Below are 25,740 nucleotides of genomic sequence, written 5' to 3' on the forward strand. Positions count from 1 at the left end.
TAGTGCGGAGTTCAGGAGGGTACGTGTGACCAGGCCGAGCCAATCGGAGTCAACTGCAGGACTTCCATAGGAGCGCTCACTCATTTCTCGTTGGACATGATCCTAGCAAGATGAGAAGTTGGGACTTCTGCATCTTCTTGTCCCCATGAATAGGAAGTCCTGGGCTGGGGGCACCTAAGTGGCTCAGTCAGTTAAACGTCTGCCTTCAGCTCAGGTCATGGTCCCACACAGACATCAAGCCCCACATCGGGCTCCCTGCTCAGGAGAGGGCCTGTTTCTCCCCCCTCTTCTGCCTCTCCCCCTGCTCCTGCTCTTTCTCTGTCTCAAATAAATAAAATCTTAAAAAAAAAAGGACAGTCCTGGGCGATCTGATTGGGTCTCTATATCCCCAGCACCCAAAATTGTGCCTGGCTCAAAGTAGGTGCTCAACACATAGGAAAGGAAAGGAGGGCTTATATCCAGCAGAAGGAGAAAACAGGGGCCAGCATGACATGGGGAAGAAGCAGAAGTAGCCATAGCAAACTCTTCTCTCTTGTCATCTTAAATGAAACACGTCATCAAAGGTCTACAGAAAGCACACTTATTTTTGTTTTCTAAATGCAATGCATGGAACATACAGTTTCTTCCTTATGTTTAAGTTGGCTTTCCCCAATTTTAACTGGCAGAGTTTCTAAAATTCTGCAAAAAATGCACTAGGATCAATGGATTCACTACATCTGCCCAATGCTCCATTTACTGGGTGTTTTCCAAGGAGGCAGGAGATGAATAAAGTCTGTGGAGTCACAACACACTGGGTGTGACAGGTTTGCTCTTTTCTGCTACCCACTGGCGTGAGCAGCTCTGAAGGCATGTGCGATAGATTGGATTAGTTCATCTTTCAAAAAGAAAATAGAAGCATGATTTCATTCAGAGAAGATATCAGGCTGACACCCAGTGATTCATTAAGGTGCCACTCTGATCTCCAACAGTGGGCTCCTTATCGTGCTGACAAATTTTATTTTCTTCCTCTTCTGGCCTCCCAGGGCAAGAACGATTGTGGAGAAAAGGGCATATGCCTTTTTTTTTTTTTTCTTTTGGCAGATGTCAAATTAGGAGACAATAGTAGAAAGTAAGTGGTTTTGCAAATAGTGACATCATCATAGAACACAGAACAGTGTATTCTCAGGACATCTGGGTGGCACAGTTTGTTAAGCATCTGACTCTTGGCTCCAGCCCAAGTTGTGGTCTCAGGGTTGTGAGGTCGAGCCCTGCTTTAGGCTCCATGCTCTGTGCGTGGCGAGTCTGCTTGGGATTCTCTCTCCCTCTCACTCTGCCCCTCCAGGTCATTCTCTGTCTCTAGAATATATATACGTCAGTTGAAAAGAAAGAAAGAAAAGTGTTCTCTTTGTACTGACAGCAACTTCTTTGCTGACTTTTGTTACAGGTGGATTGAATGAAACCTTTGTTAAGTACTTCGTGCTTGAGGATTTAATGCAAGCAAGCCATGCTGAATGGATTACTGAACAGATCTCCTGATTCTGGGCCCAGGAAAATATTGAGGTCATGAAGTCTGTGATTCCAATGGCAGAAGTTTCAGCCTCCAATCTATAGTACCCAGGTATGTGGTTAGAGAGTGTAACACAACAGGGCATGGTGGAGACTGGGGCAGAGCTCGAGTCCACCTTGTTTTTAAAGGAGACAGCCATTTCTCAGTTTGGTTGAATTATTTCCACAGGGAACCAGGCCCAGGGCTGATTTTTTTTTTTTAAGGTGAATCTGAAAACCCTAGAATTTATAGAGAATATCCCATTTTTTAAATGTTGGCAATGAAATAAGATTGTGTGCGTGCAAAACAAAGCTTGTCCATCGGCTGCATCGGCCCTGTGGCTCTCAAGTTTATAACCCACCCTTGTCCCAGGGCCTGTTTAAAAGCAAGACACACTAACCAGAGAGTCTGCATATATTAACTCAGTTTAATCATATCAATTCTTAAACAAAAAATTTCCTCCAAGAGACAATAGTTCACAGTAACTGCAAAGCTTACTCACAATTTTTAAAAATACCAGTCATGCTTAGCATTCAAAGAAGATATGGTAGGATAACCGTAAAAACATTTACCAGGAACATCAGCTTCTGACTTTAAAAATTACAAATACTGAAGCATTTTGGTATCAGACACGGTAGGTTTGACGTCGTCTGTTCCTTTTGACGAGTTTCTGGAAGTTTGGAAAATTGTTCCTTCTAATTGGAGAAAGCGCTTACTCTAAACTAAACATTTTCAAATGTAGAAAACAAACTAGCAAGCTACACATACAAAGAAAAGCCCTCGAGGACAAGCCCTCCACGCTCTGACTGCCAGGCTGCGGACGCGCCAGGGATCCTGGAAGACTAGAATCGGTAACCTACACTTGGCCTGAAGTCTAACACAACTCCAGGGTGGACAACGGAGTCGCCTTCGCCTACACATTAATGACAAACTCTGGGTTAGTATAGGAGAAGCCCGCAAATTCATTTTGGTCCAAGTTCATGATGAAGAGTTTATCAGTAGGCGTGAGTTCCACAGGCTGTCTGGTGAACTCTTTGTCGAAGTTGGAGGTGTCTCGCTTGTCTCTCTGCCAAATGGAAAGCAAACACATTAACACAGCGGAAGAAGGAAGCGCGACCCACACCTGCCAGTTAGCGGCAAGCCGAAGGCCCCTGACGGGCCGAGGCAGAACGAGCCCCGTGCGGAGCTGTTCGGCAGGTGCTGTGTGCCTACCATCCCCTGCCTTTCACCTCACGTTGACTGTTGGCTTCGGGAGAGAACACTTGGTGGCGGTTGCCTAAGAAAGGAAACGAAACATTGAATTTCTTGAAGGATTGTCATAACGTGGACTGGGCGTGTGTGGGGGAGGCGTGTTTCTGTTTTCTTTGGCTTTGAGATGAACTGAGCTGGAAACTACTTCTTACCAGTGGAAAACGTCATAGAATAGGTGGAGCATCCCGGAGGAAAGCATCCCACAGCGACCCCTGTGGCGAGGAGGCGCCTTTTCTTTAAAAAGGAGCAGGGGCACAGCCGCTCAAGGCGCCCAGGAGGTGGAGGGAGTGGCATGGAGGGGGGCATCGGATCGTTGCCTGACGAAAGGAGCGGATCCCTGTCCGTCCCACATTCCCTGGTGCCAACTAGGCTCTGAAGGGATGTTCAGAAATCCACCCACAGACTAGAATTTGGGTCTTCATCAGCCACAGGCGGTCTCCAAGGATGGTTACAGCATAGCGTGCATCTAGTCAACAAGCTCTAAGAAACCAAACCCAAAGCTTAAAGTGAGGTCTCTAGGGGCAGCCTTACAACAAAAATTCTATTCTCCTGGTTAGCCTGACATTTCTGTGTCGGGTTGGGGGTCCCAGGCTGCTAACTACAGTTTGGGGCAACCGTTTCCAGGGAATGGCAGAGTGTGGGCTCAGAGAAACACCTCACGTCTGTATGATGTTCTCACCTGCTCAGGGTCCTGCAGACTCTCCTTCCTTCCCATCCTCACCCCCCAGCTGAGGGCAGGAGGAGATGGGGTCCTCACTGTCTCCCCCCCTAGCCCCCCCATGGTTTGACACAGGAGAAGACGGGTGCAGGAAGATACAGTGACTTGCCCAAGGCTGCACAGTGCAGTAGGGATCTCTACCTGACCACGCTGCTCTTAATTAAGGCTAACCTCAGTGCCTTTGATAGGGGGTGTGTGTGCGGGGAGACCGTCTGATGGCTGGTTTAGTAGAGGATGGCTGAGGAGAACGCCTGGCTCGGCCTCACTGAAGCCAGAGCTGGGTCAGACTGTAAAGCAGGGAGGCTCGGTGAGTACGGACTGATTTGCTGGAGTCCAGCCAATTGCCATTCATGCCTTAGGTTTAGCTCCTACTGGGTGCTGACTGGTAGGGTTTCTCATCGCGGGGCTCATTCGCCTTTGCCAAGTACCTCCCACAAGAATCCCGTCGTTCAGGCTGCTCCCTCGAGATAGGTAAAATGTCTCTATGGAGTTGCCACTTAATTGTGTGGCGTGTGCTGGGGTGTGGGAGTCCGGGGCGGGGGTGGGGGCGGGGATTAGCGTTGCCAGACTGCAGTGGGCTCAAGATGCAGATGGAGCTGTTTTCTAGGTGGTGGGCCCTCTCATGCCCGTGCATTCTGCTTTATCTTCTCCTGCCCACTGTCAGCCTGTCCTGTGCTGTCCCCTGTACTCAGAGAAAAGCTCAAACACCACCCCTTCCTTTAATATTGCCCGTGCATCCCTCCCTGGACCCTACAAGTCATACGTTAGCATCCTTTTCATTGTCTTCGTGGTACCTACGTACTATCAGACATTGTCTTATTTACTGCCTCTCTCCAGGCAGGGAGGGGCCGTACCTGTTTCTTCACTATTGTATTTCCTGGGCCTAGAATAATGCTTGGCACACCGCGGGCTGTCCGTGACTATTTGCTGAATGACTCAATGAATGGAGATCGACTAAGGATGAGCCTCAGAGCCTCATAGCCTCTTGCCTTTTCTTCCAACATATACTTGTCCTGGGGCTGGAGACCCCACCACTCTCCAGCAAAGCAGTGAAATTGCTGCTGTTGACTCTCTGGCTCTCTCACATCGGCTTCTGTCTACTTTGAGCCCCAGTAGGGACCGAAATGTTAGGCCCCTTCAAGGTCTGAGAGCTGCGAGGCTGTGTGTGAGCCCCAGGTAGATTGGGGGCTAGAAGGCAGGCAGTTGCCTCCTTTCAGATCAACCCCTGGGAACACTGACCTCGTCTGGCCTTCCCTGCCTTTGGGCATCTGTGGAGGTTCCCTTACCACCAGCCCTAGCTCTCACAGCTCTTCCCCATCCACTGTGCCTCAAACAGGCACACGGTCCAAATAAAACCTGCCATTCCGGATTTTGACCGGCAGCTCCCCTTAGGAAATACCCCTGAATTGTACCCCTAGAAGGTGGGAGAGGATAGGCCTCTCTGTTGGGACCATTCTTTTTTGGGGTGGCTAGTACCTGAAGCCACATGAGCAGAGTATCACTCAACCAAGGAGGGTTATTAATTCCGCCGACCTCCTCTTGATTCCCCAAGGTCATTAGGACCATGGCCCCACCCTTTCTTAGAAGAGGAACAGGTTAGTGATAAGTCTAAGAAATACCAAGAGGGATTCTTGGATCCGGGCAGACAATGAGCCATGGCTAACGTGCACTGTGCTTAGGTTTCTTTGGGTTCCCTTATTTAATTTCTTTATTTAAATTCCTTCCCTAATTTAAGTTCTTTGGGAAAATCTCGGCTTGTCTCCTCTGGAAGAACCAGGCTGTGTCAAGCTGCGGGCAGTGTGCCGGCAGAACAGCTTCTCCCTGAGGGCTGGAAAGGGTAATGCCTGCAGGAATCCAGGTGAGAAAACGCGAAGAAAAATGCAGGACTCAGAAGTGAGCTGCAAAACCAATTCCCTCTCTCTCTATGACTATCCATCTCTGCTCGAATCTTGGTGATTCTGTGGTCTGTCCGAGCATGGAGACTGTGCCTTTGGCCTTCTAGAAGGAAACCCACCCCACCTATCACCTAACCCCTGTCCTACCTCACCCATTACACTCTAGGATTGTCCCAGAAATCTGGGTCAAGGGGGGCACTGCTGCATTTCCTCCTTCACTCTCAAACTGTGGTCTATGGGGTCTACAGAGAAAAAGAGGCACTATGAAGACCTCTGAGGACTTTTTTTTTTCTTCTAAGAAGCCTCCCCTGACTAACTCAGAGGCTGCTTATCTCCAGGTCACATCATGCTTTTAATTACTTAGTTAATGGCTGCTGCCCCAGATTGCATCGTTGGGGTTCCCCACTGAGCTCTGGCGCCCAACAGAGAGCCTGGCACATAGTCGGTGTTGAATGAATGCTTCCTGGATGAACAAACGGGAGGTGGAGCATGGGGATGACTGCACCGAGAAGTGGAAAATCCTTCTTCCTGGATAAACTTGGGAAGTATGGCCCAGAGATGATCTATTCTCAGAGCTCGGTTTCTTGGTCTCCTTTGGATTTAAAACGGTGATGGAAAAGGAAACGGTGGGGGAACTCTGGCCAAGGATCCCTCCCTTGCACACAAGCCTTCACTGGCCAACTCTCAGCAAGGTGTGTTAAGGAAATAGAGACTTTGGCTTGAGTACCTCTTCTGCAAGTGATTCAACTTCTGAAAAAATAATGACAGAAATTTGGCAAATATGCGGTGTGTATATACAATATATTCTTCCTATCTATTTATCTATGTCTAACTAGCTAGCTACCTACCTATCTTACAGTGTTCTCTAATGTTGTCTCAAAGAATCTGTCAATGGCCCAATGCTTCTCCATGCTTTTTATCTTCCTGAGAACAGGTCCAAGAGACTTGCTGACCCAACAGCCAGACGAAGGACCTCCAGTAATTCGCTTACTGGTGGGCGTGGCTCAGAGATGCCAGCTCTAGAGCAGAAACAGTCCTGCCCTGAGTCAGGTAACCTGGGTTTGCGCCCCAGCTGGCTGACCTTGGGCAAGTCACTGCCTCTTTCCAGATGCCGGTGTCCCCAGCAATAAAACGGGGGAAGGAGGCCTCTGCCCCGATTTCCCTCCTTCTCTAACTTCCTGAGCTTGCCAGCTGGGACTTGGGGTTTGCCCCATTTGGGGCAATGCTGCTACCATGATGGAGAAGCCGAGGGCCAACAGGAGTGAGTCAGGGGCCCCTGCCTATGTGGAAATCCCAATCACAGGTTTCTTAAAGATGAGAAGCACTCCTTCAAGGACATTTGTCAAGCTGGTAAAGTTCTCCTGATGGTCTCTTAGAAGCTCTGGTGCTTCTGGCAATCACTCGACTTGTGATAAGAATTCTCTGGAAGGTTGCCTAGGAATAGAAGGAGGCAGCAGGCAAGGGGATTTCTCCCGCCCAAGGGGTTTCCTTGGCTTCTGGGGGCTCACAAAGCTGCTTGCAAGTAAGAATATTGAGTCCAAGCTGGGAGGAGTGGTGATTTTGATAAGAAAATCAAGAGCCCCAGCCAGGCTCCTAGCTGGCTCCAAAACTTGACTCTGGCTTTGACCTCTGGTATCGCCGGAAGCCCCGGCCAGCTCATCCCATCCCATTACAGGCTGCCAGGAGTCCCTGAATGGTCCCCAGCCTCTCAGACTGGCAGAACCAGGGGCTGAGGTTAAGCTCTGGGTTTAGTTCCTTTCTGTCTCGTAGACTCAGGAGCCCCGCTTGGCAGTTTGGGTCCACATTTTTCAAAGAGAGCCGTGTTTTGTTTTGTTTTGTTTTTTTCTTGAAATAGCATTTCTTCTTTTCTTTTTTTTTTTTTATTGTATCTCGATGCTAGAAAAAAAATGGCACATAACAGGTATCCAGATACAAATGGACATTTCCACAAACATCTTGCAAAACAACATCAAAGTGAAGAGTACAACCGTCTATGTTTCAAGAAATGGTATCTTGCTCAGAGCGCTTAATTAGCTTTCCAAAGCCAGCAACAAACCTAGACAAATCCCCTCCGTGCGGGCATGGGGGTCCGCTAGGTCCAGAGCCGCCTTCTTGACAAATCAAACAGGTCGTTGTGGTTAATAACATTTGGACACAGATTTCAAAGCATGTGTAACAAAGTGAGTTTTTGTTTTCTTTTTGCGTTTGAACAATAACAGAAATAAAACCCCAAAGCAAATAAAATTTGAAATGTAATGTAAAACCATGGTCCTCTGGGACCTGGCTAGAGTGACCATGTCTTTTCAGGGGGGTGATGCCAAATGCCCTTTTCCAGGAGTTTGAGGATGAAGGTGATCATGATCAGGGACAGAGAGTATCAGACATTACAGAATGGAGGGGGGGGCCCAAGCCGGTTGCCTTTTGACTGACCCCTTGAGGTCCTTTAAGATTGAGATGGTCTCAAAGCACCCTCTTGGCATTTTAAAAGGGTTGAGATCACCTCCTTAACTTTGAGTCTAAAAAAATAACAAATACGATTTTATTTTTGGCCTGGGCTCTGCACAGCTCATGGTGCCTCCAAACCGGGCAGAATGGAGGAATTCCCTCTACGTCAAAGCAACCCTACCCTTGGATGCAAGCCAAGCTCCGGGTCCAGGAGGGAGAGAAGACTGCTAGCATCCGGTGAACCACTCATTTGGTAAGAACAATCCAGACTGGATGCCTGGAGTTGGGGAATGTGTGAAACGCGAGCGCTGGGAGAAAGGGAGGGAAAGCAGGCATTTTTCTGTCCCCACGGGACCTCTGCCGCAAGGCCATGCTGGGGAGAGTCAATGGGAAGAGGTCATTTGCTAATGTGCTAATGAATGCAGCATTTTCGACGAGCCATCCGCATCATCGCATCTCCTAGAGATGCTCCAAACTGCCTGAGGACATTTGGTTTCTGAAACATGGTCACTCTAGTCTCATCAGCAAGTAAAACATGGATACGACGTGGCAATGAAAAGGAAAGAGGTCACCACAACAGCCGTTGAGCTCGAATGACAGAAATGAAGGACGGAGGTCTACACATCTACTTAGCTCTTGACTTCAGGTTTTAAAAATTCAGAGTTAACAAAGGAAAATCCTTCGAATTCTGACTGGTCAATATTCCTGATGACTTCCTGGTCGGGAGGTGTTAGGACTGGTGGATGGCGGGTGAAAAACCGGTCGAAGTTCTCAGCATTTCGCCCACACTATGAAAGGGGAAGAAAAGAACTTGTGGTAGGTGGAAAAAAAAAACAAAACAAAACCAAAAAACCAAAACCAAAACCAAAAACCCAAACAAAACAGAACCAAACACAATGGGGCGTGGCTTGCTCCCCTGCCTCAGAGAGGTTTCCATGATCAGAAATGAGAGCAACATAAAATCCAAAATTCTCATGACCTTTGGTTCATGACCTGGGGCTCCTGACTCGCAGTTTCTAGGGCTCGTGAGCTGCCCCCGGCATCCTGGTGACACCAGGAGCTGCATGGCAAAGGCAGGAGATGGTGGGACCGCTGGCGTGTGGTATGCGCCCTCCCCTCACCCCGCCCCCCGCCCCGGCTCCCAAGGAACCAGCCAAGCCCACCTGCTGAAGGAGATGGGATTAAGGTACCATCCGTGTGTCATGCGCCACCAGATGCGAAGGAACAAGTCTGTTACACGTCATCCGGGAGATCCTAATATTTCGCAATGGATCCCCCAAAGTGCTCTCCTCTGGCCGCTAGTCAGGAGCTCCGGACGTGGCCAGTTACGGGCTCTAGTCAGTGGACACGGATCCCGAGACCTGGGTGCGGTGCCTGCCATGGCTGGTCGCCCGCCAAGCCCTGATTAGCTGGGTAAGTCCTTGACCTTTCATCGTAAGGTGCCGGTGGAGGCCGACTCAGCCACTCTCTCTCCGGATGGGAGCGGAGGGTGTGGGCTGAGACCCAAGCCAGGGCTCGGCGGGGCCCTTGGGTTCTGGGGAGGAAACCGTCATCATGTCTCACCCTCCTTGGGGTCCTCCTATGTGCAAGGGTCTTGGTCTGAGGCAGGGTTGTAACGTGTGTGTGTGTGTGTGTGTGCATGCGTGTGCCCATACGCAGGTGCACACAAGTGTGCACACAATAGTTCCCACCGAAAGAGAAGACCGTCACTAAATCTGGCTTTTTTAGTTCCCCAGCAAACACGGGCGCGGGGCTCTTAGAATCCGAGACGCGGTGTCTACCGCCGGCAGCCGCAGCCGGCAAGGGCAGTGGTCGTACCGGCGTTCGTGAGGCCTTTGCCGCCCGCCAGCTCCCCCAGACCGCTCATCTTGCTTTATCTTATTTCCTTTTCCCAGGGACCCCATGACGGGGGCATTATCCCCACGGGACAGATGAAGGGACTGAGGCCAGGGGGACGGCGTCATTTGTTCCAGGTGACGCAGCCACTGAGGAGCACAGCCGGTCACAGAGCTCGGACGTCAGAGCCCGAGCTCCGGGCTCCATTCTAGAAGAGCGGGTCCCAGGCTGAGGAGGACAGGACCAAAGGAGGCGGGGCTGGCAAGGGAGGCAGGAGTCCAGGATGGGGATGAGGAGGTCTCGGGTTCGAAGGACAGTGAGAAGTAGGTTGCGTCAGCCCCCCATGCAGAGAAAGCGGGACTGTTCCGAAAGACGGCGATTTCCGTTTGGATGCCGTGACTCTGAGGGGCCAGGGCGGCTCTGGGAGGTGACCTTGGGACAGGGGGTTAGTAGGACAGATTATGGGGTGCAGGAGAGAGGTCTTGAAAAAAAGAAAAGAAATAAAAAACACTGAAAGGACGGAACATGGGAAGTGGAAGACAGATAAAGAGAACAGTAATAAACACCGCAGAGCCGTTTCCAGGCGACTGGCGCTTGCTTCGGGTTTCGCATACATTACCTTCTCGTTTCACAGAACCACCCCGGGAGGTGGGGGATCTGATTTCTAGTTGCCCGTGAGACAGTGGCCCCTAAAGCCAAGAGCGGGAAGAGGAGACTCGGGATGGAGCACTGTCCCCCTCGCTGGGGACTGCGAGGGTCCAGGGAAGGGACCGCCGGAGCTGAAGGACCTCCAGGGGGTCGAGCACGCAAGTCCTGGGAAACGGGCCACGGTGAGGAGGTGAGAAGATGAAGCGCTGCCTCCAAGCCCGAGTCACGGGCAGAGGGAAGGTGAGTTGAGAAAGGTGAGGAGGGCACACTCCCCCTGGGCTCCTTCAGGCCCCAAGGTCAAGGGAAGCAGAGGTATGGGGTGTGTGTGTGCGCGCACATGTGCGTGTGCATGCGGGCATGGGGCTCAGCTCCCAGAGCGCCTCAGAACTCCTGCTCTATTCCTCTTTGGGAAAATTCTTTTCGACCATGTTGATCTCTCTGCTTCCGGTCTCAGAAAACGAGAGGTGAACCCCCCCCCCCCCCCCCGCCTGCTCTATAATCAAGACCTGGGGTCTGCCCTGCTGGCCGGCTGGGGAAAACTTTTGTCCTCAAAAGGACAGACCCTCAACACAGTGGTCAAAATTATAGTCCAGTTTTTTCCATTGCTTATGCATCTTTTTTTTTTTTTTCATTTGAGCAGTATTTATTGAGTGTCTACTGTGTGCCAGGCCCTGTGTTAAGGGTAAGTTCTAAAAAATCTGCCTCGTGGGACTGGCATTCTGCAGGGGCTAGAAAGGCAACCAACAGGTGACTAGAAAGGGAACTGCAAATGTGCACAGTGTTCATGCCAGATGGGGGAGGCAAGCGGTATTAAGAAAAATGAAGTCAGGTCAGGGATGCAGAGCGAAGAGAAGGCCATTTTCGATAAAGTGGTCAGCTCTGAGGAGAGGAGCTTGGAGCCATTTAAATGGGGGAAAAGCATTCCGGGTGGAGGGAAGTGCGTTTGCAAAGGCCCAGAGATGAGCACGTTTGCTCGGCCAAGGCCCCCCGAGAGTGGGGAGGCCACTGGGGCCAGCGTGGTGATCAAGAGGCAGAGCAGTGGGGTGGGGGGGGGGGGTGGCGCGCGAGGGGGCCGGGGGCCAGATCACGGGCCTTCCCATCGCTACCTGGTGAGAAGTCGCTGGAGGTTCTGCGGGCCCGGCACACTCTTGCTTGGGTTTCTGTGCACAAAGCTGATGGAAGGGCGAGGAGCCGGGGAGGGGACAGAGGATGGTGGCTCGGAGGAAGGTGCCCTTGGGGGGCACGGACTGAGGGGAGAGGTGGCAAGACATGCTGACAGGTCAGAAGTGGGGTATTCTGGGAAGAGAGGGCCTGTCCGTGACCCCACAACTTGGCTCCTGAGCTCTGGGGAGGGTGGGGGACACTTGGGGTAGGGAGCCTTCCGGCGGCCGCTGGACACTTGCTTTCCAGTTTGATGGGTCTGAGTGTCCAGTGGGGATGTCGAGGGTGTGGGGACCGAAGAGGGCCGGCATCTAGACTGATGGGGAACAGGGCCAAGGGGCAGAGGGGCAGTGGCGGACGCCACCCGGAGCGGCCGGAGCCAGGGACCGGTGCGGTGGGACAGAGCCAGCACAGTGGGAGGCACACCTGGACGTGTTCCTCTTTGGCCTGTGTGCCGGGACCCAAACCAGCCAGCGTGGAAAGCACGGGAGTGGAGACCTGGAGTCTTCAGGGGCCATTTTTCTTTAAAAACCATCAATTTCCCCGTGCACGCCAGAAGGCTGCAGCTTGGCCGGGGCCTCCCCAGGGGCTGTGACAGGCGAGAGAGAAACAGCTCCTGGCAGCTCCGAGCCTTTCCCCCTCCCCTCACCCCCCTACCCCGCCTCTGAGAACAATGAAATCTTTAAGGGAGCTAGCAGGGAGGAGATGCAAACGCAGGGGTTAACCAAGGGGGCACAATGCAACGGGAGCGTGATTTCCTTGCTAATAAGCAGCTTACGCGGGGCTGGCAGATCACAGCCTCCCTAAGTGTTTCCGTGTTTTTCAAATGGACCTGTCACTGCCCATTAGCTTCAGGAGCGCTCCTTAAATGGAGACGTCAGCCCTGGGGAGGCACAGCCCAGATCAGCTCTGCGCCTGTGGTGTCCTTGGAGAACAGGGCAGCTCTGCGGCTGGGATCGAGCGACGCATACACCGCGGGGACCACACCTGCTTCCCTGCTGGTCCTGAGTGGGGACCGATAGCTCCCTGAGCTCTTGAAAGAGACCCCCACTCCCCTTGTCATCAGAGCACACCACCAGAGCTCCCGCAACCGCGACAGACAGGGACCCACACCCCCTCGGCGCCGCACGCTGCTTTTGCTTGGTTCCTGAAACCACAAAGCACCTCTTCCCCGGGGTAGGGGAGTGAGGGGAGTGAGGGTTTTGACTTGTTCAATTGCGCCTGCGAATCGGAGAACCTAGACAGTTTGAAAAGCTGATCTGTGAGCTGTTAGATGTGAGCTCTTTTTTTTTTTTCCCCTCTCCCCCTTCTTCTCTTCTAATTTCTGTTTCATTGTGTTAATAACAGCTCCGAGTCTAGCTGTCGAGTGTGGAGCTGGCTTAGTCACAGCAGCCGTGGGGATCTTTCAGACGCCAGCCTGGCTCTGTCACTTCTCTGCAATGCTCCCTGTTGCCTGGGAACACGCTCCCTAGCATGGCTTACAGGGCCCCTTCGAACTTGGCCCTGGGGACCTAGTCACTAGCCCCTTGCTGCCCACTCCCCCGCCCCCGAAACACCCTCCAGCTGTACTCGGGTCCCTGGGTGCCCCAGGAGGCTTACGCACTCTGTCACCTCCTAGCCTTTGCAAGGAACTGCCTCCTCCACCAGGAACACCTGCCTCCCACCCTGTCCCTCCACGCCCAACCCCACCAGGGCATTGCCTGCGCATCCCACTGGTCTCCCGACAGATGTCACTTCCTCCAGGAGCCTTTCCCTGGACCCCTCCTCTATACTCCTGGGTTTAACCCCCCAAGATACAGATGTTCATCAAAAAAATTGTTCGAGAGGGGGAAAAGAAGTTGACATCAACTATCCACCAATAGGGAAAAAAGTCAAATCCTACATCTCTCTGACGTAGTATCATGCAAAACACTTTTAAAAATGAAAAGGAGATTTAGAAGAATAGTGCCATAGTCACATACAATTGCTAACTGCGAACAGTGTGTTCCCCTGCCATAAATTGTGCGTACAGAGGTGTGTGCTCACAGGTCCTGCAGATCGGATACAGGCTTATCAAGGTGGGACGAGTTATAGATTGCCTCATTTTCTCCTTTATCTTTCTGCTTGATTGTGTTTTTGAAAATCTAAATATCAGATTTTTAAAAAATAAGAACCCCCCCCACACCCCGAAAAGCTACTTTACATGAGGGAGTTCCTGCTATTTGGGTGCTAAGGTGCTTCTCCTGCCCCGTGGTGTACTGGGCACTGAAAACATGACGACACACAAGAGGGTCCCTGTCCTGGTCATCATGAAGCTTGTGGTTTAGCAGAGGAGACGGATGCACACACAGGCCCCCATGCACAGAAGTGAGGAACCTAAGAAGGGCCAGGAAGACTTCCTGGAGGAGGTGTCATCTAAGCTGAGAGCAACCAGAAAGAAAGACACTGCTTCTCCGGAGGAAGGAAGGATATTGTCTAGGGAATACGAGGAGGTGAAAAGATGGTGGGGACAGAGCACGATGCTGGAGAAGAGGACAAGAGCCCAGCCCACACTGCTTAAGCAGGCTTGATGGCGGGAGGCTCATGGCACAGGGGAGCTTCCTGCCTTGCCTCTGTCAGCAGGGCATCTTTGGGAACCCAACCTAGAAGGTCACAGAAAAAGGTAAAAAGATAAAAGAGTCTTTCTCTTGGTCTGCCTGGATTGCTCAGTCAGTTAAGCGTCTGCCTTTGGCTCAGATCCTGGGATCAAGTTCCATGTCGGTCTCCCTGCTCAGGGGGAGTCTGCTTCTTTTTTTTTTTTTTTTTTTTTTTTTAAGATTTTATTTTATTTATTTGAGAGAGAGAGACAGTGAGAGAGAGCATGAGCGAGGAGAAGGTCAGAGGGAGAAGCAGACTCCCCATGGAGCTGGGAGCCCGATGTGGGACTCGATCCCGGGACTCCAGGATCACGCCCTGAGCCAGAGGCAGTCGCCCAACCAACTGCGCCACCCAGGCGTCCCTTGGGGGGAGTCTGCTTCTCCCTCTTGCCCCCACTCATTCTCTCTCTCTTAAATAAAGATGCTTTATATTTTTAAAAAGATTTTATTTGAGAGCTTGAACAGAGGGAGCGGCAGGTAGTGGGAGAAGCAGACTCCCCGTTGCGCAGGGAGCCCCACGCAGGGCTTGGGCCCAGGACCCTGGGATCATGACCCTGAGCCAAAGGCAGATGCTTAACTGACTGAGCCACCCAGGTGTCCCACGATGGGTCATTCTGAAAAATGTTTCAAAGGTGTTTCTCTGGAGCACAGTCAGACAACGTGCAGTAGAGAAAGAAAAGAGATGAAAGCTCGCTTTTCTGTGACTAGGGGAAGAGTCCTTACAATCAGGGCACTTAATCTCCTGTGTCTGTTCAGTTAGAAGGAAGTCAGCAAGAGAGGGGGCCTGTTGGGTAGCAAGTTTCATGTTTTGTTTTGTTTTATCTTAAAATAAGATGCCATGCCTTGTTTTCCTCCAGATTTCGGTCTAAATGCCATCTTCTCAGAGAAGCTATCCGGGATCACCTCCAGACAGCGTAATCCTCCCCTCCTGTTATTCTCCGTCAGAACAGCCTGCTCCCTTCGTGCACAGTAAGTAAACCATCTAAAGAGCCCGATCTAAATAACATGGTTGTATCTTTGCTTCACTGTTGCCGAACTAGAGTGCCATCTAGACCGTGAGTCCCACAACAGCAGAAGTCATTCCATGGCCTTCCCGGGACTCAGGACAGGCTCTGGCACGCAGTAGGCACTGGTACACAGTAGGCACTCAGTATCGCCGGGTGGACGAATGACCGTGTGTATTAAGTGCATATTATTAGCCAGACACAGTGTTACGTGCTTCTCGAGGATTATCTCCTTTAATCCATGATGTCTCTGCTGCAGAAGGAACGGGTTTAGCAGATTTAAGTACCTGACTAGGATCGGATCCCAGATCTGACAATGATCTAGAGTCTTCCGCCAGGCTTGTATATGTGTTGCCGAAACAAGTTGTTTGAAAGTACCCAGGAAAATCAACAACCAAGCCTTCTTATCTCCCTACCTCGGTACCTTCAAATGTAACATTTTGGTGTGTGTCCTGGATGGCGGGTAAATAGATGGAGGGATGTTGCTACTCTTTAAACAAAGTATTGAATCATTCCTTTGTTCTGCAGCTGGCTTTTAAGAAACTAGATGAAATACCCCCCCCCTGCGAACAAAGTGTCGTATTTTTCTTATCTGTTCCTCACCATTCATCCTAAACCCACATTGCTGGCTTCAAAGAAACTCGTCCTCAGATAACGACCACCCCCGTTATTTGCTTATGTTTTTACAACTTTGATTCTCCCAGGTTTGAGAGACAGGCAGGAAAAGGATGATCTCCACCCAGCAGATAATCTGGAAAGTTAAAAACTGGGTCAGGGCCAAGGAGGGTCAAGGAGGGGAGTGGAGATTCAGAGTCGGGTCTGCTGGATGACAAAGACCACAGGCTTTCTCACTACATCTCATTGCCTTAGGAATCACAGCAGATCATGTGGCTCGAATGTCAACGCTGACGGGGGTCCCTCTCCCAGCCCCATCAAGCCCCAGCTATACAACCTTTAAGCAGGTGAGCTAAATTCCCTAAACCCTCTTTGTGAGGTCAGATGAACCTGCCCTGTAATGCGCGGGAGGATGACTTGATAAAATCCACAGATAAAACGGTGCCGTAGTCGCTGCTGGGATGCAGACAGAGCCGGCTCTGTCCAGGGAGCTAATCTGATGGCTGTGGCCGTCCCCTGGCTACAGATGGGTCCTGCAGGCCTTGCCACACCCCCAAGCCCTCCTGGGATATTGCCCAGGCAGGTACTGACATTTAAAACATAACAGACAAATTTTTCCCGCCAAGGCTGGTGGGATATGGGAGGGAGCCTCAAGGTGATGTCAGGCCCTACCCTGAGGCTCCCTGTTAGAAGGGAGGGACAGATGTGCCCTTGGGGACGAAAGGGACGCACGCACTTCTACCCCCCTACCTCCCTAGCCTCACTGCCTTGGAAATAGGTTTTTTGTTTTAAAGATTTATTTGAGAGAGAGAATGAGTGGGAGGAAGGGCAGAGGGAGGGAGACAATCTCCAGCTGACTCCCTGCTGAGCCCAGAACCCCACACGGGGCTCGATTCCATGATCCCAGCGGAACTCAAGAGTCACACGCTCAACAGACTGAGCCACCCAGAGCCCTCTATAAAGACATTTTAATGGAGATTCACATAACCACCTCTGAGTTGTTATTCATACGTCACAGGGGTGGGGGACGCTGTTGTGGTTGTTTTTAAGAAACTGCACTTGTAAATAAGAAATGAACGTTCGGGGCACCTGGGTGGCTCAGTGGGTTAAAGCCTCTGCCTTCCGCTCCGGTCATGATCCCAGGGTCCTGGGATCGAGTCCCGCATCGGGCTCTCTGCTCAGCAGGGAGCCTGCTTCCTCCTCTCTCTCTGCCTACTTGTGATCTCTTGTCTGTCCAATAAATAAATAAATCTTAAAAAAAAAAAAAAGAAATTAAGAAATGAATGTTCTTCTTTCCCTTTCTGGGTCACGCACATGTCTCGACATCATGGCACTGGCACTGGGGTTTTCACGGAGTTGGTATTTCTGGGCCATCAGTGAGCTCAGTGCCATATAAATGAGAAGGAAGAGGGGTGTAAAAGAGTGGGGGGGGGGCTCTGATTTTATCCTAAAACATCTACAGAGGAAACCAGGAAGCTATGAAAGAATGAAGCAGATCTCAATGTACTGATAGAAAACAGTCTGCCAGACGGAAGGCACAGAAATCAAACACGGTGGGCAAGCCTCCTTGTGGGATGTGGGGTAGTTCTGTGTTTGCACACAGGCCGTCTAGATGGTCCCGCCAGAACTAAGCAGCCCTGAGTGCCTCTGGGAAGGAGAACCTAGCGGAGGGCTGAGGGGGAGGGGAGGGGACTTAACTTCTTGTGTAGTTTTTGACGCTGTTTCACCCTTTCAGGTTTTTTTGTTTTGTTTTTAAAGGAGGGAAGACCAGATTACCAAATAATACGACGAGGTCAAAAAAGAGAAGACAAGTCTGCAGGAGGAGGTCACCCTGCAGTTGCGGACAACGACTCCACGAGACAAATGTCAACAAGGAGTCGTGCGGGCAGAGGCCAGCTCGCACCAAGCCGAAGAAAGAACCGATTGTAGCAAGTGCACGCAGGCTTGAGGGAAGGGGTCTGTAAGAGGAGAAAGACTTAGCACGTTTATGAGCCCAGGAGGATAAACCAGGAGTTGGGGGGGACATGGACATCTGCTGGTCTTGTGTACCGAGCAAGCATTCCCTCTTTTTCTGGGCATCGAGGCTTGGCTTTTCTTAGAGGACCTGCCCCTTCTCCTCTCTCTGGAGGTCAGACGTGAAAGGGGCCAGGCCTCATTCCCAGGCATGGCGATGGCTTTAGCAATGGGCATGTGGCCCTGTAGCTTCCAATGAGCCTGAGTTCCGGGCTGGTGGGAATTTTGGGGAAAAAGAAGCTTTTTGGTGGGGGGTGGGGAGGGGCAGAAGTTGCTAAGATTATGAGATGAACTCTGGAACGAGATTGAGATGAACTCTGGAAAGCTTTCTGAGAAGGAAGAATGAAGTCAGTACAGAGGAAAGCTACTGCAGGGGGCATCGGGAGATGGAGTCCTTCTGACTTTGAGACCCTGGCTGCAGCCACAGGTAACTACCCGAGTTTTCTTGTTGTTGTTTAAAAGTCATTTTGAGTCTGGCTCTGATGGAGCTGTTATTTTGTTTTGTTTTGTTTTAAGATAGAGAGAATGTGAGAGCAGAGAGAAAGAGAGAGAGAAGCAGACTCCCCACTGAGCAGGGAGCCCCATGAGGAAGATCCCAGGACTCTAGGATCATGACCTAAGACCAAGACAGACTGTTAACCTACTGAACCACATAGGCGCCCCTAATCACAGGAGTTCTAATTAATATTGAGAGAAGCTGTAGGGCACCGAGTGGACAGAGGTGTGCAAAGGTGTGGGGAATGGGGGTTCAGTGCAGGAGGGAAGGGGAAGTCTTCCACTGGGGAGGACACCTGTTTGCTGATGCACAGAGGGGAGAAGGTCGAGGTCAAGGTGACTATGCAGGTGCAGGGAGGGTGCAGGAAGCTGAAGGCCATCCATCGTGGGCGCCCATGGTCCTCAGTTTCTCCCATAACTGAACAGATAGGATCATCAGCTGAGACCAAGGGGATGGACACTTTAGAAGGGAGCGCTTCAGAGAAGAGGTTTGGGGACTTCTTCAGAGGACCAGGCTGAGACTGGAACCTGTGTCTGGGGAGGCCGAGAGGGGTCAAGTTCTTTGCTGCTGGACAGCAAAGCTGGCATTTGCATTTGGGTCTGTTCAATTCTAAGCCCACATTCTCCGTGTTGGACCCAGTCTCCCTGAACCCATTTGCTCATCTTCTCAAGTTTGACCCTTTGGGAAGTACCTTTTTGGGGCACTGTGATAAGTGGTACAATCTGAGCAGAGTTCATGGCAGAATCCAAGAAGGTGGCTTCATCTACACTCGCTCAATAGAGCCCATCCCCCAGAGAAGTGTTCAGACTCAGGACTGGACCAACTCCAGTTCAAATCCCACATCTGTGCCACTGAGTCTGGGAGGTGAGAGAGGAAACCCTGTAAAACCCAAGGATGTGGGCTCTGGAGGTGAAGGAACACCTTTAAATTAAATTGGCACTCTGGCTTACCAGCTGTGTGACCAAGGGCAAGTTACTTAACCTCTCTGAGCCTATTTCCTTACCTATACGAGGGAGTTAACAGTAGTATCTGTTTCACAGAGTTGTTGTGAGGGTGAAATGAGGTATACAAAGTAGACAGAGGGTTCTGTTTGCTAGTAAAATTGAATAATTTCATAGAACATGCCTGACCAGACATGCCAGACATGTCCCAATAGTTTTATGCTCTCCCCTAGCACGTGACCTTCTCATCTACCCTTCCAAATTCACCCTGTTGGCTGCTGTGCTGAGGGACAGCTCAAAGTCATGCACTTGGCAAGTGATCTAGGAACTTCCCTTGGTCCAGGAGTCTGCCAATTCCAACCGTCCGAAGGGAGCCTGGTTTGATGTGCAGTTTAAACAGGTTATCTGTGGGGGGCGGAGGGAGGGAAAGAGAGATAAACAGGCTCTAGGCTCTGTGTCCTAAACAGCTCCTGGCTATTTGTCAGGGTCTGAACGTAACCTAATATTTTGATGAGGATCTGTGCAAACTTCACACTCTGGATAGCGGAAAGAACAAACAGAACCAAGTGGGGAGTAGGAGACGTCTACTGCTTAACGAGCCTGCCGGGAGGCGCTCCGATAGGATGCGGCCCCGTACCCTGCGCCCAGAGGTCACTCAACGGCTGCTGTCTCCGTCAGCCTCGAAATCAAAGCCTTAAGGAACGAGCAAGATTTACATCTTTTAAAATCCTGCCAGTGAAGTGTAAAAGGTGTGAATGTGCTTCTTGTTTGTTGCAATATTTTAAAATAAATTTTAAATCATTTGAATTGTTAAGGATCTCTAGTTTCCTTCTATTATGTAACATATACCATTAGATGGTGGGATCCGGGCTCCTGCCCAGTACTACAGTTTCAAACTGGAAAAGGGGCTCCCAAGCGTCTCTAATCATCTTTCCGAGGATCTCAGGCACTGCAGAGTCCATGGTTCAAGGCCCCACTCCGCCACCTGCTGGACCTGGGGCCAATGTCCCCACCTTTCCAGGCTCCCTGCCCCCTCACCCCTAATACGGGGACAGTGACCCCTACCTCACACAGTGGTTTTGAGAATTAAACGACGTACTGCCTGGCACCAACAAGAGCTCAGTATTTTCTCTAATATATCTGACGAGCAAGGGTTTCAGAAGAATGATGTCAAATCCCAATTTTCAAAAGGGTATTGTTCTCCTGAGCACTTGGTACGTCCTAGGGGAGCCAAGTTCTGTTCTTAAATAGATCATATCCAGCAAAAAGTTCGCCCCCTTTCCTAAGCTTTGCATTTGGAGTTTTAATCGCAAACACACAAAGGTTACACTTTGTGGCTTCGATTCAGAAATGTCAGCACATCAAACCCACACTCAGACACACACTCGGAGACGCTTACTCATACGGCGGAAAGGGCAATTAGGTCTGGAGAAGAATGTCGCATGAACAGAAGTGCAGCTCATTAAAGCAGTACTTGAAGCTTCTGACCTCGGCTACGTAAACAAGGTTTTTGGATGACAGAATTACCGAGAAACCCAGTCCTGTGAGCAAGACTTCGTTCCCGAAGCAGTTTGGCATCTAGACCTCCCCGAGGATGCAGGCCTCGATGTGTGACCAGACCAGCTATGCGGTGTTTTGGAAAATGCTCGCACACGAGAGTGGTAGTGGTCGGTAGTGCTGTAGGATGGGGCCTCGGGGCTCCCCGAGCTTTGTGGATGTGCTGGTGCCTCAAACCGTATGGGGCTTTATGTCAAGTGACGCGGCGCACAGGCAACCAGAGAGAGTGACGGGCATCAGACTCGATCGTACGGGAGGGGTCGGAGTCAGGAAGGCCCAACCTCAGGGCTGGAACGGAAGGAGGCAGAGCGCCTGGGGATCATGTCTGGGTGGTGCCAGAGGGCTGCCCGGATGAACGGAGGAAGGGAGAGGGGCTTTTCTTAGGGTCTGTCTCCCAACGAGCTGTACTCCTCCAGCCCGGGCCAGACGGAACGGGATCCATCAGATCGCTCCTACAATAGGACAGAAAGAGCCACGTTCCCTGGCAGGCAGTCGCTGAGCCTACGCCCTTCAGTATTTAAGACTCCGTGGGCAGGGAGGGAGCAGGGCCTTCTTGTGACCTGGTTCCTTTTCCCTTCACGCCTCAATTTGCTCCATCTCTGCTGACAGCTGCGGAAGCCGGTCCAAGGACCGCCCTCTGGGGGCAGCTGGAGCCTGGAGCCCCAGGCTTGTGCCTCTACCTAGTTTTCACAGCAAGCTTTGCACTGGGCATTAGGGATGCTGCCAGATTTCACTAAGGCATAATTCTTAGTAGGCTGGGCAAGCCACCCAAATCACCACGAGGGATTTCGAGTTAAACCTACTACTCCCGCATACCTGCTACTGCGCACCACACACCACAACTCTGCAAGCAAACACGCTCCCCCTTGCTGTGGCCTCCGTGCCCCCTCTGTGACAGCACAGCCAAATTCCGAGCTGCTGGTCCAGACCCAGGGACACCCTGGCTGTCACCCTCAGCACAAGGAACCTCCCTATAATTCGCACCACCCTATAACTCACACGGACACGAGAGGGAACAACCCACTGTACAGCCACGCCCTGCTCTGGGCCCTGTAAGCCGGCCCTTGGGACTCCGGAAGCTTCCAGGACAACATATTTCTTTCATTCATCCTGCCTTTCGCCACCAGCAGCAGCTTGCTCCCACACTACACTCGAGGAGCAGCTAGGCAGGCAGTCTGAAGGGATTCTCCCTCAACCCTTCCTTCATGCCCCCTGGGGTAATTACTGAGCATCCTGCCAGGAACGGGGGAGGGTGAGGGAGGCCAAGATGAACACAGCATGGAGGCCCTCAGCAGCTCCGTCCCGTCCGAGTGCCAGCTGCCTCCCACCTGGATTGCCGCAGGAGCCTCAGACCAGTCTCCTGATCTTGCCCTTGCACATACAATAGTCAGAGTGATGCTTTTAAAACCCGAAGTCGGATCATGTCATTTCTCTGCTCAGGGCCCTCCAAAGGCTGCCCAGCTTAGCACGGAGTAAAAGCCAAAGATCCTCCTGTGGCCTAACTGATGTCACCACCTTTTCCCCCTCACCCTCACTAGGCTCAACACTTGGATTCTATGCTCTTCCTCGACCAATGCCAGGCAAGATCCTGCCTCAGGGCCTTTGCACCTGCAATTACCACTCAAACCATTCTCCGCTCCCAAGATATTCACACAGCTCCCTCCCTCCCTCACCTTCCTCCCAACTCTGCTGAAATGTCAGTGAGGCTTTCCATCCACCCTGTTTAAAATCAACCTCTCCCCAGCCCAGCTCTCGCCATCCCCAACTCTGCTTTGGCTTCCTCCACAATGCTTGTCTACTTCTAACATATTTGCTGATTTCTGTGTTTATTACTTGCCCACTCCCTCTAAAATAGAAGTTCCACGAGAGCAGGAAATTATATTAATTTTACTTCTGTGTCTTCAGCACCTGGGAGGGTCCCTAATGTCAATAAACACTGGCTACTGAGATGACCTGGAGCGCCGGATAACATCCCAAAGGGACAGAACCAGAACACATTGCACATTCTGCACCACATTCACCAGCACGCTCCATACTGAGGCTCATGTAGCCCTTCAGTATGGCCTTCACCTTCCTGTGTGGCACACCAACCGTTACAGGGACTGCCACTCCCCGTGGGACCACACTGTAGCCCTAGCCACGCCGAGTGTCGTCCCTGGCCCAGCAGCATCCCAGCACATGTGAAAACGAAGGCGGGAGACAAACACACCCTGTTCCGAGGCACAGCCCTAAAGAACCCCGTACGTTTCTCCGCGCAGAGCCTCAGCCTCGTATGTTTCAACCGTTCATGGCTTCATTCATTTATTTGGGAAAAATCATTAAGCACCTGCTAGGTGCGAAGCCTTCTGCTAAGCACGGGGAGTCAACACTGACAAAGATAGTCACAACCTTTCAATCTAGTCAAGAAGACAGACATCGCACTGAACAAGCAATTACAATAGAGTGTGATGCGTTTGTGGATGGGACACTAGCGGGTGATCCAGCCCCGGGAATCAGGAAGAGCCTCGGCGAGGGGGAAGGAGCAAGGCCCCGCGAGGGATGGGGCTGGAGGCGGGCGTAGCCTGGGGAAGGGCATGGACGTCGCAGATGCTCCACTGTGCACAGACAGAGCCGGGGAGGCTATCCCTGCTCCGGAAGAGTCCGCATTATTCTGGGGGCAGCTGAGAGCCAGCAGGGAAGCTTTGAGCAAGAGGGACGCCATCGGATGCACAGGTAGCCAAGTTACTCAGGTCAATTACAACACACCAACGCTGGTGGGTCTCCGCGGTTCGGAAGAGGGCCCTGCAATCGGCTCCTCGCCATAATAAAAGTCAGCACTGGGAACAACCTCAAAGCTCATGGTCTGAACCTCCAGTACCATCAGTGAAGCACCCTTCACTGATGTTTGAATCGAACCCTCTGTTCTTGCCTGTGATTTTTTGCCTGCTGCACTCCAGTTAATAGCACGGGTGAATCAGGAACGCAGACAGATGCACGCAGGCCTTGTAATCACCCGCAAGGCCCATGGCACTCTGCACACCCTTGCCGCGGGCCCTCCGGGATGTGAGTGGAAGGGGAAATGGGAGATCCCTGAGAGGGGGTGAGGACTCTGAGGCCGGCGTCCACAGCTACAAAGGCATATGTGCAGGTTGACTCGAAAGAGGGGGCGGTATATCCATGATTATTCCTTCCTTTTTAAAGATTTTATTTATTGGAGAGCGAGAGAGAGAGCAGCAGCAGAGATAGCAAGAGAGAGCACAATCCGGAGGAGAGGGAGAAGCAGGCTTCCCGCTGAGCAGGGAGGCCCATGAGGGGCTTGATCCCAGGACCCTGGGATCGTGACCTGAGCCGAAGACAGACGCTTAACCCACTAAGCCACTTAGGCACCCCCATAATTATTATTTCTAGCTCAGTGTCAGGGAGCAAGGGCCATGCTGGCTTTCCCTCATTGCTGGTGGTGCAACATCCTGAAGAATACAGCCCAGTCCAATCACTGTGCTTTGAAAGTCAAAGTTAAACCCACGAGAGGGAATTCAAGACATCAGTTGATTGGAAATCCTATCAAACGCAGAACAGTCAAGGATCCTCTTGATCCTTCCTAATTATTGTGGTATTTTTATAGTATCTAGGATAAGAACAGCTACTTTTTTCTGAGTATCTTCTATGAGCCAGGCACTGGTTAGATCTTTTATACTCGTTATCGCTGAGCTGGAAGTTCCAAGATATTTACCCAGTTGGAATAGACTCAGGGGTAAATAACCAGTATTAACAGGAACCAGTTAAATGTCAATCTGACTCTGAGCAATCACTACCCAACTACTGTATACACTGAGTCCATGGGCCACATGTGACTTGTGGCTGTGTTTAATTGGGCCTGAATGGTGTTTAAATTTTTTTTTAAAGATTTTATTTATTTATTTGACAGAGAGATCACAAGTAGGCACAGAGTCAGGCAGAGAGAGAGAAACAGGCTCCCTGCTGAGCTAAGAGCCCAATGCGGGGCTCGATCCCAGGACACTGAGATCATGACCTGAGCCACAGCAGCGGCTTAACCCACTGAGCCACCCAGGCGCCCCAGGTGTTTAATTTTTAAAAACGTGTTGCTGATACACCAAAAGATAGAGATCGCATACAAAAGTCCTGATGAGGATGGGGGTATGAGGAGCCTGCCTCCTGCAGGACTGACCTGGCCAGCCCAGTGCTTGGCTTGTAGAAGATGCTCAGAGAAAGGCAGCTGTTCTTATGGATGATGTCAAACAGTATTACAATAATTAGTAACGGGCAGTAGGGTCTGCAACCATGCCGCTGGAGACAAGCACCCAGCTCTCAGTCTGCCGCTGTCCCCAGCCACCCCCCTCTCCTCTTTACATGATCTGCCTGGCTTCTAAGGCACCTGAGCCTGTCACCTGTTCTCAGAATAGTCCCCACCTGTCACCCAGACTAGATGAGAACCAATGTCTTCCTCTTCAAGAGGTTTTTCCCCTCCTGGGGCACCTGGGTGGCTGAGTCGGTTAGGTGTCTGCTTTCAGCTCAGGTCATGATCCTGGGGTCCTGGGATTGAGCCCCACACTGGGCTCCAAGTTCAGCACAGAATCTGCTTCTTCCTCTTCCTCTGTGCACCCCTCCCCTCCCCTGGCCTCAGCTCAGCTCATCTGCCTGCGGTTTTAACACTGAAGTCCACAGCAGAGACTATCAGCCTGGGGCACGTCAGATTCACCTGGAGTTCCCCACCGCCAGGGCTACTGAGTCAGGGTTTCTGAGGAGGGGCCTGAGCATTTTAGTATTCCCAGGGGATACTGCTGGTCTGGGGAGCCCCCTTTGAAAACCACTGGTCTACAACTAAAGAATGAACGGTCCCTGTCATGGCAATGGGTTCAACACTCGTGAAGACGGGGTATTTGCAACCCTCCTCTGGCCAAGTGAGGAGGAGGGGAAAGGTGCCCATTTTGAGACCTCATGAACAGCCCCACAAAGCCCAAGTCAGTTTTGCGTCCCGTCTCTGAGCTCCCAGTTTCCTGAACAGACAACCTGTTCTTGTCTC

General features: G+C 51.4%; 1 protein-coding gene and 1 long non-coding RNA gene across 6 annotated transcripts in view; one reads left to right on the forward strand and one right to left on the reverse strand.

Moving 5' to 3' along the window:
- LOC122895628 overlaps positions 1 to 19,941 on the forward strand; it is a 37,072-nt gene extending 17,131 nt beyond the window's left edge. The window contains exons 3-9 of one of the 3 annotated variants that reach the window (XR_006382243.1): positions 1,424 to 9,247; positions 9,730 to 9,807; positions 10,305 to 10,558; positions 14,952 to 15,063; positions 15,969 to 16,060; positions 17,472 to 18,153; positions 19,649 to 19,941. This is a non-coding gene — a long non-coding RNA (uncharacterized LOC122895628). Of the gene's footprint in view, positions 1 to 1,423; positions 9,248 to 9,729; positions 10,559 to 14,951; positions 15,064 to 15,968; positions 16,061 to 17,471; positions 18,154 to 19,648 lie in introns of all 3 variants that reach the window. The other 2 variants (XR_006382241.1, XR_006382242.1) reach the window with 2 other exon arrangements.
- PRKCB (protein kinase C beta) overlaps positions 2,439 to 25,740 on the reverse strand; it is a 326,959-nt gene continuing 303,657 nt past the window's right edge. For 2 of the 3 annotated variants that reach the window (XM_044233159.1, XM_044233160.1), the window contains one exon: positions 8,464 to 8,622. In XM_044233159.1, coding sequence (XP_044089094.1) covers positions 8,464 to 8,622 — 159 coding nt within the window. Of the gene's footprint in view, positions 2,592 to 8,463; positions 8,623 to 25,740 lie in introns of those variants that run through there. The other variant, XM_044233161.1, reaches the window with a different exon arrangement.

This window comes from Neovison vison, chromosome 14 (assembly GCF_020171115.1).
Source record: "Neovison vison isolate M4711 chromosome 14, ASM_NN_V1, whole genome shotgun sequence".
In the NCBI taxonomy this organism is placed as follows: Eukaryota; Metazoa; Chordata; class Mammalia; order Carnivora; family Mustelidae; genus Neogale; species Neogale vison.